Raw genomic sequence first — 13,728 nt, forward strand, 5'->3', positions numbered from 1 at the left:
TAGGGGGAGAATATACAGTGTGTACAGGGCTCTGGAGACGCACTGGTAGCTTAGTGCGTGGGGCCGGAACTGGAGGCACCGGGCTAGATACACGCACTACAGGGAGAGTGCGTGGAGGAGGAACAGGGCTCAGGATACGCACTGGTAGCCTAGTGCGTAGTGTAGACACTGTAGGTACTAGGCTGGGGCGGGGAGGTGGTGCCGGAAATACCGGACCGTGGAGGCGTACTGGCTCTCTTGAGCATTGAGCCTGCCCGACCTTACCTGGTTGAATGCTCCCGGTTGCCCGACCAGTGCGGGGAGGTGGAATAACCCGCACCGGGCTATGTAGGCGAACCGGGGAAACCATGCGTAAGGCAGGTGCCATGTATGCCGGCCCGAGGAGACGCACTGGAGACCAGACGCGTTGAGCCGGCCTCATGACACCTGGCTCAATACCCAATCTAGCCCTCCCAGTGCGGGGAGGTGGAATAACCCGCACCGGGCTATGCACTCGTACAGGAGACACCGTGCGCTCTACTGCGTAACACGGCGCCTGCCCGTACTCCCGCTCTCCACGGTAAGCCTGGGAAGTGGGCGCAGGTCTCCTACCTGCCCTTGGCCCACTACCCTTTAGCCCCCCCCCAAGAAATTTTTGGGAGTTACTCACGGGCTTTTTCGGCTTCCGTGCCAGACGCGTTCCCTCATAGCTCCGGTTCCTCTCTCCGGTAGCCTCCGCTCTCCTCAGTGCCTCCAGCTGTTCCCATGGGAGGCGATCCCTCCCAGCCAGGATCTCCTCCCAAGTGTAGCAACCCTTTCCGTCCAAAACATCGTCCCATGTCCATTGCTCCTTCTTTTCCTGTCCCTTTCTCCTTTGACTCCGCTGCTTGGCTCTGGGTTGGTGGGTGATTCTGTTAAGGCGTTCCTCCTCCTCTCCATTTTCGGAAAAGGAGGAGTATTGAGGGAACCAAGGCGCAGCGAAGTTTGAACACATAATGATTTATTAAATAAACAAAATAGACAAAGACGAAAACGAACTATACTGGATATAACTAACAAAATAACAAAACGATGTAGACAGACCTGAACAAACGAACTTACATATACACGAAGCACGCTGACACAGGAACAGACTACATAAACCGAAAACGAAACGAACAACCGAAACAATCCCGTATGGTGTAAGACATAACACAGACACAGGAGACAATCACCCACAAACACACAGTGATAATGCCCTACCTAAATATGACTCTTGATTAGAGGAAAATGCAAACCACCTGCCTCTAATCAAGAGCCATACCAGGCAAACCGAAACCAACATAGAAACAGGTAACATAGACTGCCCACCCAAAACACATGCCCTGACCATAAACACATAAAAACTAACATAAATAGGTCAGGACTGTTACAATACCTTGGCTCAAACAAAGCCCCAAACATCTGTCATAAATAATTCAAACAATGAACCTCACACCTGACTCAATCAGTACCGTGAGTGTACAGTGATACCATTTATTAGTATGGTAGTGGAAGAGATATCATGAATTTCATTGCGGATATTATTACATGCCATACATTCATATTTTGCATTGCAGAGTTAGAAGTGTGCATATATGCATGTGATTAGGTACAGTACTGTTTTAAGTCAACAGGTATTGTGTTTTGCCATATAACTAGAGACATTATAGTGCAATTAACTCTACTTTCACTATCAGCAGTAGAGCAAATGTATATGTTTGCAACTCTAACCTTGAGACATATCTGAGTCCTTTATGCAAAGGTGGGTTACATACAAACATTTATGGAGTGTGTCTATTGAAGAATATAGCCTAGTAATGAAGTTTACTGAAAGTGTAACGGTTTCTCTCCTCTTCGTCTGAAGAGGAGTAGGGATCGGACCAAAACGCAGCGTTGTATGCAGACATAACGAAATGTATTTAAACAAGACAAAACACGAAGAACACTTGAAATGATTACAAAATAACAAACGACGTAGACAGACCTGAACTTGAGAATTTACAATATAACACGAAGAACAGGAACAGACTAACCAAACAGTCCCGTGTGGTGACACAGGAACAAAAGTGAAGCTAACACGAACTAAGTGCACACATGAAACATAGAACATAGACAATTACCCACAATCACCTAAAGCCTATGGCTGCCTTAAATATGGCTCCCAATCAGAGACAACAATAAACAGCTGTCTCTGATTGAGAACCAAACCAGGCAACCATAGACTTTCCTAAACCTCTCTACTGAACACAACCCCATACACTATACAAAACCCCCTAAACAATACACACACCCTAAACTAGACAAAACACACAAACATCCCATGTCACACCCTGACCTAACTAAACTAATAAAGAAAATCAATATAACAGAGGCCAGGGTGTGACAGAAAGGCTTTCTGTGAGACAGTCGAGGTTTTCTGTGACAGTCATTCTCTGTGCTGGTATTCTTAAACCAACTATTCTATGGATCCTGCAGAATGTCTATTAGAAAACCACACTGATCTGATCTTGTCCATCATCTGACACAGCAAACGCTGCAGTTTCTCTGAACAGAAAAATAAGAAAACAGACATGTTTAACTGCTGTAGCATTGAGCTCACAACCTTGAAGGGACATGTATAGTGTAAAATGTGTATTTTTCAGAGGAAGTGTGTAAACAAAAATGTAAGGCACTGAAGATCACTATACCCTACCTTTTATGTTGTCTGCTGTTAATTATGAGTGTTACTATCATTAGGATTAATGCTAGTGCTCCAATAACTGAACCAACCACAATTCCCTTGAGATTATCTGCAAAACAAAGAGCATATACTGTCATTTAAGTGTGGCTTTAGAGGGAAAGATAAATCATTTTGTTGAGAGAGAGTTGTAAAGGGCTTTGAAATGCTTCCCTTTTTGATAAAGGAGGAGCCATTATCAGCTTGTCCACAGTCAAAAAGGAGAATGCAAACCTTTGATTTTCAGATACTCAATTTCATCCCTATGTTATTCATGATGGGGGGCTCACGCACTGTAAATAATAGTATAGTGGCTACATCCTCCTTCAGTAACATAACAGTACTGTAGCTAGCCTATGCTATGAATATTTCAATCATTTTGTCAATTATACTGTATGTGATGATTCAAATTCACAGTCTGGTCTCATTGCCATAGCAATATGCCCCCATATCTGTCCCTGCCAACTCATGTCAACAGTATTAGTGGAGGGATTGTAAAAGGGGTTTAAACAAAGCACATGTATCAGTGGTGAAGTTCTGATTTTTTAAATCATTTTGGGAAATCAAAGGAAAACAGGACACGCCGTAAATAAAAAAGCAACTGATTTCAAACATTAAGCATGGTAAAGTTGATGTGACCTCACTGGCAATAAACCCATGATATTGATCCTCAGCCAATATTGATTTCATTTTGCAGTAACGTTTTAGTGATAATTTGTTACTAGAATTATAGAGCATTTTGCTGTTGATTTTAGTGATCATTTTTACCAGAATTATAGAGCATTTTGCTGTTGATTTCAGCGATGATAAATACATTTTTACATTTACATTTTTGTCATTTAGCAGACACTCTTATTCAGAGCGACTTCCAATAGTGAGTGCATACTGTGGCCTACAGCAGGTCAGCCACCAGGGGGAGACTCGTCGAGGCCTGGTGACAGACGGAGTATACATCATGAGGCCAGATCTCGACGGCTCACCAGCAAGGACTAATTGGGGCTGATTGGGGATTGGTGAGTAATCAAGGGCTGATTGCTCACCAGCTGTACAAGTCCCATAAAGCTGCCAGAAAGGCAGCACACAGGGAAGAGACTGGGGGGAAGAAAGGACACCTGTATAGTTGGGGACAGTACCAGAGGTAACAGGATAGGGTTCAGTTTTTGATCTCCACAGGATACAGCAAGACCCGGAGCCCAGAAGACGGTATCCCGGAGAGGGTCTCATGGGGGAGACCCATTCTTTTCTTTTGGACTATTATTTTAATAAATACCTTTGAAACTGAGCTTTTGACCCAACCCCCTGGTCTGCCACAATACATTTTCATACTTTTTCGTACTGGTATTTCCTACATACCAGGAGCGTATATCATGTTGCTGTTGATTTCAGCGATGATTCAAACCAGTAGCATAGAATTTTGCTGTTGATTTCAGCGATGGTCCATACCAGCCACACAGGTCGTGGTTTCACCAGACCATTGACCAGTCCCCAGGCATGTGTGCTCCTCTGACCCCCAGAGGACATAGCCAGAGTCACAGGACAGCTTCACCACAGCTCCCTGTAAATATCTGGTCCCCTCCTTCTTTCCATTTGTGGGTGGAGAAAGCCAGCCACAGGACACCACTGTAGAGAATGAGATAAGATGGGCTTAATTTTCTGCTATATTAATTCTATAACTAACGGTGCAAATGTGCTTATGTTCATTGTTATTTTGTTATACAGTAGGTTACCTACCTGGCTCTAGATCCTCCACTACAGACCTGTGGCTCTGAAAAGATACCCTGGTGGCATTGCCCATCTCCAGACTACGAGCCATCAGCGTATCATATCTACAATGCAATTATGATGAGATATTTCAAGCAATAAACAGAAGAGAACATTATGTCTCTTTAGCTATAAAAAGTATAGTGTCTCAGTGTCCTGTGTGTGATAACAGAGGATGGCAGATGTCTGGCTAGATTCCTCTGATCCATGCTTGTCGTACCTACAGTACAGAGAGCCCTCTCCAGAGCACAGCTCAGAGGCCTGGCTGCCGAGAGGATCATTTGGATCCTCAGGGATGGAAAACACTGGATGGAAACTGGCGTCGTGTTTTGGAGCATGGAGATATGAGTTCAACAAGTGTTCCGAATCGTACGTGAAGAGCGTGGACTCGTTCAATATAGCCCCTGGAAAAATTTAAGTCAAAGCATATTTTTACTGAGTAAAAAATGTATTGACTGCATTTGTTGTGCACATGACAACTGTGTGCAATTGCATTATGAGTACACTGAACCTTAGTTAGTAATTAACAATATCTCTGCAATCTGTCTGGAGAACATGTATGATATTAATTAGATGTAGACTTTGTATTTACTCACAGCTTGCCCCGAAATTAAACAGCCCCTCTGCATTGCCTTGATCAGACTCAGTCTGACCATCACTGGTAACCAGGTCATCTTTGGGATCACCGTTCATCTTTCCTAACAGTCCACGGGTAAAATCCTTAAACACCTCCGGTAGAAGCACTGTGGCTGTCATGGTTCCCCCTCTCAGTCTCAGTTCCACTCCAGCTCCAGAGGGGAACATGACAGTCACATTTGTAGGGTTGGGTGAAAATACAAACACACCTGGAAAATAAGTATGATAGATCCATATCTTAGAATTGCACATTTTTCTTATCTTATCTGGTTGACATTTTAGAAAATAGAATCTCCATTCTAGATTCTACATCCACATTTACAGCTCAGTGCAGACTTGGTGAATACTGCTGTCAAACATTTGAACTTGAAATGAAAGTTTAATCATTCTCTTTACGCAGGGAAGCTAGGACTTTAAAGCAGTTGTAAATATCTGTTAGTAATTTCACAAGGGCATAGACAGCCCTTATATCTCTTCATCAGTGAGCCAGCGCAGCCTTATCTCTGCTGCATTATCTCTCCACTGCATTGATTAATTTATGAAAACAATTGCTCTTCCATGAATCCAAAGGTCAATTAAAAAAGCCCAAGGTCTCACCCTTCAGATCCATCCAGCTCTGCTCAGAGAAGGAGAGGGAGGTTTGGTTCTGCAGCACCTGTAGGTGGTCCTGAGGGTTGCCGAGTCGCACCTCAATGATGTCAGAGGTCCCCTCTCTCATGGCAACCGCTGACAGCTTTGTTGCTTTCACCATGCTGCCTGTGAAATTAATGTTTAGGAATAATAATCAATGTAATAGTAATTTGCCAAAATTTGAGGTCAACTGAGATCCTCTGAATTTCTTGTCGCTTTCATTCTAACTATAGGTTTTCTTAAAAACTCACCATTTGTCAGTATTACCGGCTCTGTTCTGCCCTGTATTGTCAGTTCCTTGCTTTCTGAGACCATAATGGTGTATTCCCCCTTTCCATTGAAGGAGTAACTGACGCCATCAAATGTTATGAAGTGGGGGTCTCCAAACACCACACCTAGTGATAAAAAATCCAATACCATTATTATAAATTATTCTAAAATGACATTGAAACAATAATAAATAACAGAAAAAAAGATCTACATTTTAGACACTGTATAATATTATGTTCAGACAGCTGTAATGTCATGAATCAGACAGTCATACTATAGGCCAGAGCCATTTTCTCACCTGCTTTTGGTACTTGGTAGGTCCTGCAGTCACTGGAGGGTCTGCGTTTGAAGTAGTAGTGACAGTTGTCAGACCACAGGCAGCAGTAGTAGAAGCTGAGGACGTCGTAGAGCCAGTGGGAGAACCCAGGGACTCTGGGGGGCTTTACAAATGGGGGTGAGCCCCAGTCATGGGCTCTGTCTGGGGTACTCCCGCCAATGGAGTCATCTGTCAAAACCTGGGCCCCCGTGTGGTCATAGCAACACTGCTGTCCTGCTGCAAACTTGGGGCTGTCAACAGTGAATATGAAACACAGGATCCAAATAGGCCTTGAGGACTCTTAATGACTGACAAATCATTAGATTGTTATGGGACTTACCTGGCTTGTATGGCCCGCACACAGTGCACACTTCCTGGGTGGTAGGTACACACACTCCCCTTCTCTATATCACAGCCATAATCTGTCTGTGGGTGAAAGGGAAAGCATCAATTAAAATGCACAAAGCAAACAGTATCATACTCTTTTCCTTTACTGGTATCTATCATACATGTAAAGCAATACTGCATGTATGCTGTGCCTGCGCTGTTGGGAGCACAAACATAATAAGGTACAAGGTACAGGTGTAGGATCTTAGGTGTAGGATCTTAATTTGTGCCAGTTGCTACAGCAGGAAAATAATCCTGCAGCAACAGGAAATGTGAATTATGTGGATTGTAATTAATGGACATATTTATAGAGGTTGATTCATTCTTCGTGTGGGAAAATCAAGTCTGATCACGCTCTCCGCAGCCGATGTGGGTAAGACCTTAAAACAGGTCAAAATTCACAAGGCTGCAGAGCCAGACGGATTACCAGGACGTGTACTCCGAGCATGCGCTGCCCAACTGGCATGTGTCTTCACTGACATTTTCAACCTCTCCCTGTCTGAGTCTGTAATATAAACATGCTTCAAGCAGACCATCATAGTCCCTGTGCCCAAGAACACCAAGGTAAAATGCCTAAATGACTACCGACCCGTAGCACTCACGTCTGTAGCCATAAAATGCCTTAAAAGGCTGGTCATGGCTCACATCAACATCATTATCCCAGAAACCATAGACCCACTCCAATTTGCATACCGCACCAACAGACCCACAGATGATGCACTCTCTATTGCACTCCACACTGCCCTTTCACACCTGGACAAAAGGAACACCTAAGTGAGAATGCTATTCATTGACTACGCTGATCCCCAACACAGGCGCATGCTCAGTCCCCTCCTGTACTCCCTGTTCACTCATGACTGCACGACCAGGGACGACTCATCAAATCAAATGTTATTAGTCATATGCGCTGAATACCACAGGTGTAGACCTTACAGTGAAATGCTTACTTACGAGCCCCTAACCAACATTGCAGTTTCAAAAAATAGGGATAAGAATAAGAGATAAAAGTAACAAGTAATTAAAGAGCAGCAGTAAAAAATAACAATATATACAGGGGGGTGCCGGTACAGAGTCAATGTGCGGGGACACCGGTTAGTTGAGGTAGTATGTACATGTAGGTAGAGTTAATATTAAAGTGACTATAAATAGATGACAAGTGGCAGTGGTGTTTAGAGGGGAGGGGGGCAATGCAAATAGTCTGAATAGTCATTTGACTAGATGTTCAGGAGTCTTATGGCTTGGGGGTAGAAGCTGTTTAGAAGCCTCTTGGACCTAGACTTGGCCCTCCGGTACCGCTTGCCGTGCGGTAGCAGAGAGAACAGTCTATGACTAGGGTGGCTGGAGTCTTTGACCATTTTTAGGGCCTTCCTCTGACACCGCCTGGTTTAGAGGTCCTGGATGGCAGGAAGCTTTGCCCCAGTGATGTACTTGTCATGTTTTGTCATTTGATTATCATGTCTTGTCCCTGTGCTTCCCTTCCATTTGTCTCCCTCTGCTGGTCTTAGTAGGTTCTTTCCCTCTTTCTATCCCTCTCTCTTCCCCTCCCTCTCTTCCTTTCTCGCTCTCTCTCTATCGTTCCGTTCCTGCTCCCAGCTGTTCCTCATTCTCCTAACTACCTCATTTAATCTTTCACACCTGTCCCCTATTTTGCCCTCTGATTAGAGTTCCTATTTCTCCCTCTGTTTTCCGCTTCTGTCCTTGTCGGATCTTTGTTTGATGTTTGCTGTTCTGTGTCCTGGTTCCGCCCTGTCGTGTTTTTGCCTTCATCAGATGCTGCGTGTGAGCAGGTGTCATCTAAGATATATCCTGGAGTACCGTTTTGTTTAAGAATGGAATAAAGACTCTGTTTTTGTTAAGTCGCTTTTGGGTCCTCATTCACCAGCATAACAGAAAGATCCGACCACAATGGACCCAGCGACTACGGATTCTCGCAACACTGCCATCGAGATCCAGGGAGCAATGCTCGGCAGACACGAGCAGGAATTGTCTGCTGCTCGTCATGCCGTTGAGACCCTGGCCGCTCAGGTTTCCAACCTCTCAGGACAGTTTCAGAGTCTTCGTCTCGTGCCACCTGTTACTTCCTGGTCTTCCGAGTCTTCGGAACCTAGGGTTAATAACCCACCATGTTACTCTGGGCAACCCACTGAGTGCCGCTCCTTTCTCACCCAGTGTGATATTGTGTTTTCTCTCCAGCCCAACACATACTCACGAGAGAGAGCTCGGATCGCCTACGTCATATCACTCCTTACTGGTCGGGCTCGGGAGTGGGGCACAGCTATCTGGGAGGCAAGGGCGGAGTGTACTAACGATTATCAGAGTTTTAAAGAGGAGATGATACGGGTTTTTGATCGTTCAGTTTTTGGAAAGGAGGCTTCCAGGGTCCTGGCTTCCCTATGTCAAGGTGATCGATCCATAACGGATTACTCTATAGAGTTTCGCACTCTTGCTGCATCCAGTGACTGGAACGAGCCGGCGTTGCTCGCTCGTTTTCTGGAGGGACTTCACGCTGAGGTTAAGGATGAGATTCTCTCCCGGGAGGTTCCTTCCAGCGTGGACTCTTTGATTGCACTCGCCATCCGCATAGAACGACGGGTAGATCTTCGTCACCGAGCTCGTGGAAGAGAGCTCGCGTTAACGGTGTTTCCCCTCTCCGCATCTCAACCATCTTCTCCCATCAGCTCAGAGACTGAGCCCATGCAGCTGGGAGGTATTCGCATCTCGACTAAGGAGAGGGAACGGAGAATCACCAACCGCCTTTGTCTCTATTGCGGTTCTGCTGGACATTTTGTCATGTCATGTCCAGTAAAAGCCAGAGCTCATCAGTAAGCGGAGGGCTACTGGTGAGCGCTACTACTCAGGTCTCTCCATCAAGATCCTGTACTACCTTGTCGGTCCATCTACGCTGGACCGGTTCGGCTGCTTCCTGCAGTGCCTTGATAGACTCTGGGGCTGAGGGTTGTTTTATGGACGAAGCATGGGCTCGGAAACATGACATTCCTCTCAGACAGTTAGGGAGGCCCACGCCCATGTTCGCCTTAGATGGTAGTTCTCTCCCCAGTATCAGATGTGAGACACTACCTTTAACCCTCACAGTATCTGGTAACCACAGTGAGACCATTTCCTTTTTGATTTTTCGTTCACCTTTTACACCTGTTGTTTTGGGTCATCCCTGGCTAGTATGTCATAATCCTTCTATTAATTGGTCTAGTAATTCTATCCTATCCTGGAACGTTTCTTGTCATGTGAAGTGTTTAATGTCTGCTATCCCTCCTGTTTCTTGTGTCCCCTCTACTCAGGAGGAACCTGGGGATTTGACAGGAGTGCCGGAGGAATATCATGATCTACGCACGGTCTTCAGTCGGTCCAGAGCCAACTCTCTTCCTCCTCACCGGTTGTATGATTGTTGTATTGATCTCCTTCCGGGGACCACTCCCCCTCGGGGTAGACTATACTCTCTGTCGGCTCCCGAACGTAAGGCTCTCGAGGATTATCTGTCTGTTTCTCTCGACGCCGGTACCGTGGTGCCTTCTTCCTCTCCCGCCGGAGCGGGGTTTTTCTTTGTTAAGAAGAAGGACGGTACTCTGCGCCCCTGCGTGGATTATCGAGGGCTGAATGACATAACGGTTAAGAATCGTTATCCGCTTCCCCTTATGTCGTCAGCCTTCGAGATGCTGCAGGGAGCCAGGTTCTTTACTAAGTTGGACCTTCGTAACGCTTACCATCTCGTACGCATCAGAGAGGGGGACGAGTGGAAAACGGCGTTTAACACTCCGTTAGGGCATTTTGAATACCGGGTTCTGCCGTTCGGTCTCTCTAATGCTCCAGCTGTCTTTCAGGCATTAGTTAATGATGTACTGAGAGACATGCTGAACATCTTTGTTTTCGTTTACCTTGACGATATCCTGATTTTTTCACCGTCACTCGAGATTCATGTTCAGCACGTTCGACGTGTACTCCAGCGCCTTTTAGAGAATTGTCTCTACGTGAAGGCTGAGAAGTGCGCCTTTCATGTCTCCTCTGTCACTTTTCTTGGTTCTGTTATTTCCGCTGAAGGCATTCAGATGGATCCCGCTAAGGTCCAGGCTGTCAGCGATTGGCCCGTTCCTAAGTCACGTGTCGAGTTGCAGCGTTTTCTCGGTTTCGCTAATTTCTATCGGCGTTTCATTCGTAATTTCGGTCAAGTGGCTGCCCCTCTCACAGCTCTGACTTCTGTCAAGACTTGCTTTAAGTGGTCCGGTTCCGCCCAGGGAGCTTTTGATCTCCTCAAGAAGCGTTTTACATCCGCTCCTATCCTTGTTACTCCTGACGTCACTAAACAATTTATTGTCGAGGTTGACGCTTCAGAGGTGGGCGTGGGAGCCATTCTGTCCCAGCGCTTCCAGTCTGACGATAAGGTTCATCCTTGCGCTTACTTTTCTCATCGCCTGTCGCCATCGGAACGCAACTATGATGTGGGTAACCGCGAACTGCTCGCTATCCGCTTAGCCATAGGCGAATGGCGACAGTGGTTGGAGGGGGCGACCGTTCCTTTTGTCGTTTGGACTGACCATAAGAACCTTGAGTACATCCGTTCTGCCAAACGACTTAATGCACGTCAAGCTCGTTGGGCGTTGTTTTTCGCTCGTTTCGAGTTCGTGATTTCCTATCGCCCGGGAAATAAGAACACCAAGCCTGATGCCTTATCCCGTCTCTTTAGTTCTTCTGTGGTTTCTACCGACCCCGAGGGGATTCTCCCTGAAGGGCGTGTTGTCGGGTTGACTGTCTGGGGAATTGAGAGACAGGTAAAGCAAGCGCTCACTCACACTGCGTCGCCGCGCGCTTGTCCTAGTAACCTTCTGTTTGTTCCTGTCTCTACTCGTCTGGCTGTTCTTCAGTGGGCTCATTCTGCCAAGTTAGCTGGCCACCCCGGTGTTCGGGGTACGCTTGCTTCTATTCGCCAGCGGTTTTGGTGGCCTACTCAGGAGCGGGACACGCGCCGTTTCGTGGCTGCTTGTTCGGACTGCGCGCAGACTAAGTCAGGTAACTCTCCTCCTGCCGGTCGTCTCAGACCGCTTCCCATTCCTTCTCGACCATGGTCTCACATCGCCTTAGACTTTATTACCGGTCTGCCTTCGTCTGCGGGGAAGACTGTGATTCTTACGGTTATCGATAGGTTCTCTAAGGCGGCACATTTCATTCCCCTCGCTAAGCTTCCTTCCGCTAAGGAGACGGCACAAATCATCATTGAGAATGTGTTCAGAATTCATGGCCTCCCGTTAGACGCCGTTTCAGACAGAGGTCCGCAATTCACGTCACAGTTTTGGAGGGAGTTCTGTCGTTTGATCGGTGCTTCCGTCAGTCTCTCTTCCGGGTTTCATCCCCAGTCTAACGGTCAAGCAGAAAGGGCCAATCAGTCGATTGGTCGCATTTTACGCAGCCTTTCGTTTCGAAACCCTGCGTCTTGGGCAGAACAGCTCCCCTGGGCTGAGTACGCTCACAACTCGCTTCCTTCGTCTGCTACCGGGCTATCTCCGTTTCAGAGTAGTCTTGGTTACCAGCCTCCTCTGTTCTCGTCCCAGCTCGCCGAGTCCAGCGTTCCCTCCGCTCAGGCTTTTGTCCAACGTTGTGAGCGCACTTGGAGGAGGGTCAGGTCTGCACTTTGCCGTTACAGGGCGCAGACTGTGAGAGCCGCCAATAAACGTAGGATTAAGAGTCCTAGGTATTGTCGCGGTCAGAGAGTGTGGCTTTCCACTCGTAACCTTCCCCTTACGACAGCTTCTCGCAAGTTGACTCCGCGGTTCATTGGTCCGTTCCGTGTCTCTCAGGTCGTCAATCCTGTCGCTGTGCGACTGCTTCTTCCGCGACATCTTCGTCGCGTCCACCCTGTCTTCCATGTCTCTTGTGTCAAGCCTTTTCTTCGCGCTCCCGTTCGTCTTCCCTCCCCCCCTCCCGTCCTTGTCGAGGGCGCACCTATTTACAAGGTACGGAAGATCATGGACATGCGTTCTCGGGGACGTGGTCACCAGTACTTAGTGGATTGGGAGGGTTACGGTCCTGAGGAGAGGAGTTGGGTTCCATCTCGGGACGTTCTGGACCGTTCGTTGATTGATGATTTCCTCCGTTGCCGCCAGGGTTCCTCCTCGAGTGCGCCAGGAGGCGCTCGGTGAGTGGGGGGGTACTGTCATGTTTTGTCATTTGATTATCATGTCTTGTCCCTGTGCTTCCCTTCCATTTGTCTCCCTCTGCTGGTCTTAGTAGGTTCTTTCCCTCTTTCTATCCCTCTCTCTTCCCCTCCCTCTCTTCCTTTCTCGCTCTCTCTCTATCGTTCCGTTCCTGCTCCCAGCTGTTCCTCATTCTCCTAACTACCTCATTTAATCTTTCACACCTGTCCCCTATTTTGCCCTCTGATTAGAGTTCCTATTTCTCCCTCTGTTTTCCGCTTCTGTCCTTGTCGGATCTTTGTTTGCTGTTCTGTGTCCTGGTTCCGCCCTGTCGTGTTTTTGCCTTCATCAGATGCTGCGTGTGAGCAGGTGTCATCTAAGATATATCCTGGAGTACCGTTTTGTTTAAGAATGGAATAAAGACTCTGTTTTTGTTAAGTCGCTTTTGGGTCCTCATTCACCAGCATAACAGTACTGGGCCGTTCACACTACCCTCTGTAGTGCCTTGCGGTCAGAGGCCGAGCAGTTGCCATACCAAGCAGTGATGCAACCAGTCAGGATGCTCTCGATGGTGCAGCTGTAGAACCTTTTGAGGATCTGAAGAGCCATGCCAAATCTTTTCAGTCTCCTGAGGGGGAATAGGTTTTGTCATGCCCTCTTCACGACTGTCATGGTGTGCTTGGACCATGTTAGTTTGTTGGTGATGTGGACACCAAGAATCTTGAAGCTCTCAACCTGCTCCACTGCAGCCCCTGTAGTTGACTAGTAGACTTTTTGCATTGCCCCCCCCACCCTCACCCTCTCTTCTATGCTGCTGCTACTCTCTCTTATTATCTATGCATAGTCACTTTAATAACTCTACCTACATGTAC

The 13,728-nt window shown here is 46.9% G+C and overlaps 1 protein-coding gene across 2 annotated transcripts in view; it reads right to left on the reverse strand.

Annotated features, from left to right (window-relative positions):
- Positions 1–1,469: 1,469 nt before the first annotated feature.
- The window catches only part of LOC129814459 (sushi domain-containing protein 2-like), a 48,218-nt gene continuing 35,959 nt past the window's right edge, over positions 1,470–13,728 (reverse strand). The window contains exons 7-16 of one of the 2 annotated variants that reach the window (XM_055867584.1): positions 6,670–6,755; positions 6,312–6,580; positions 5,995–6,138; positions 5,711–5,869; positions 5,074–5,322; positions 4,698–4,881; positions 4,448–4,542; positions 4,160–4,336; positions 2,693–2,789; positions 1,470–2,544 (exon numbers count right to left, since the gene is read on the reverse strand). In XM_055867584.1, coding sequence (XP_055723559.1) covers positions 2,484–2,544; positions 2,693–2,789; positions 4,160–4,336; positions 4,448–4,542; positions 4,698–4,881; positions 5,074–5,322; positions 5,711–5,869; positions 5,995–6,138; positions 6,312–6,580; positions 6,670–6,755 — 1,521 coding nt within the window. In that variant the 3' untranslated portion in view covers positions 1,470–2,483. Of the gene's footprint in view, positions 2,545–2,692; positions 2,790–4,069; positions 4,337–4,447; positions 4,543–4,697; positions 4,882–5,073; positions 5,323–5,710; positions 5,870–5,994; positions 6,139–6,311; positions 6,581–6,669; positions 6,756–13,728 lie in introns of those variants that run through there. The other variant, XR_008753264.1, reaches the window with a different exon arrangement.

Source organism: Salvelinus fontinalis, chromosome 2, assembly GCF_029448725.1.
Source record: "Salvelinus fontinalis isolate EN_2023a chromosome 2, ASM2944872v1, whole genome shotgun sequence".
NCBI lineage: Eukaryota > Metazoa > Chordata > Actinopteri > Salmoniformes > Salmonidae > Salvelinus > Salvelinus fontinalis.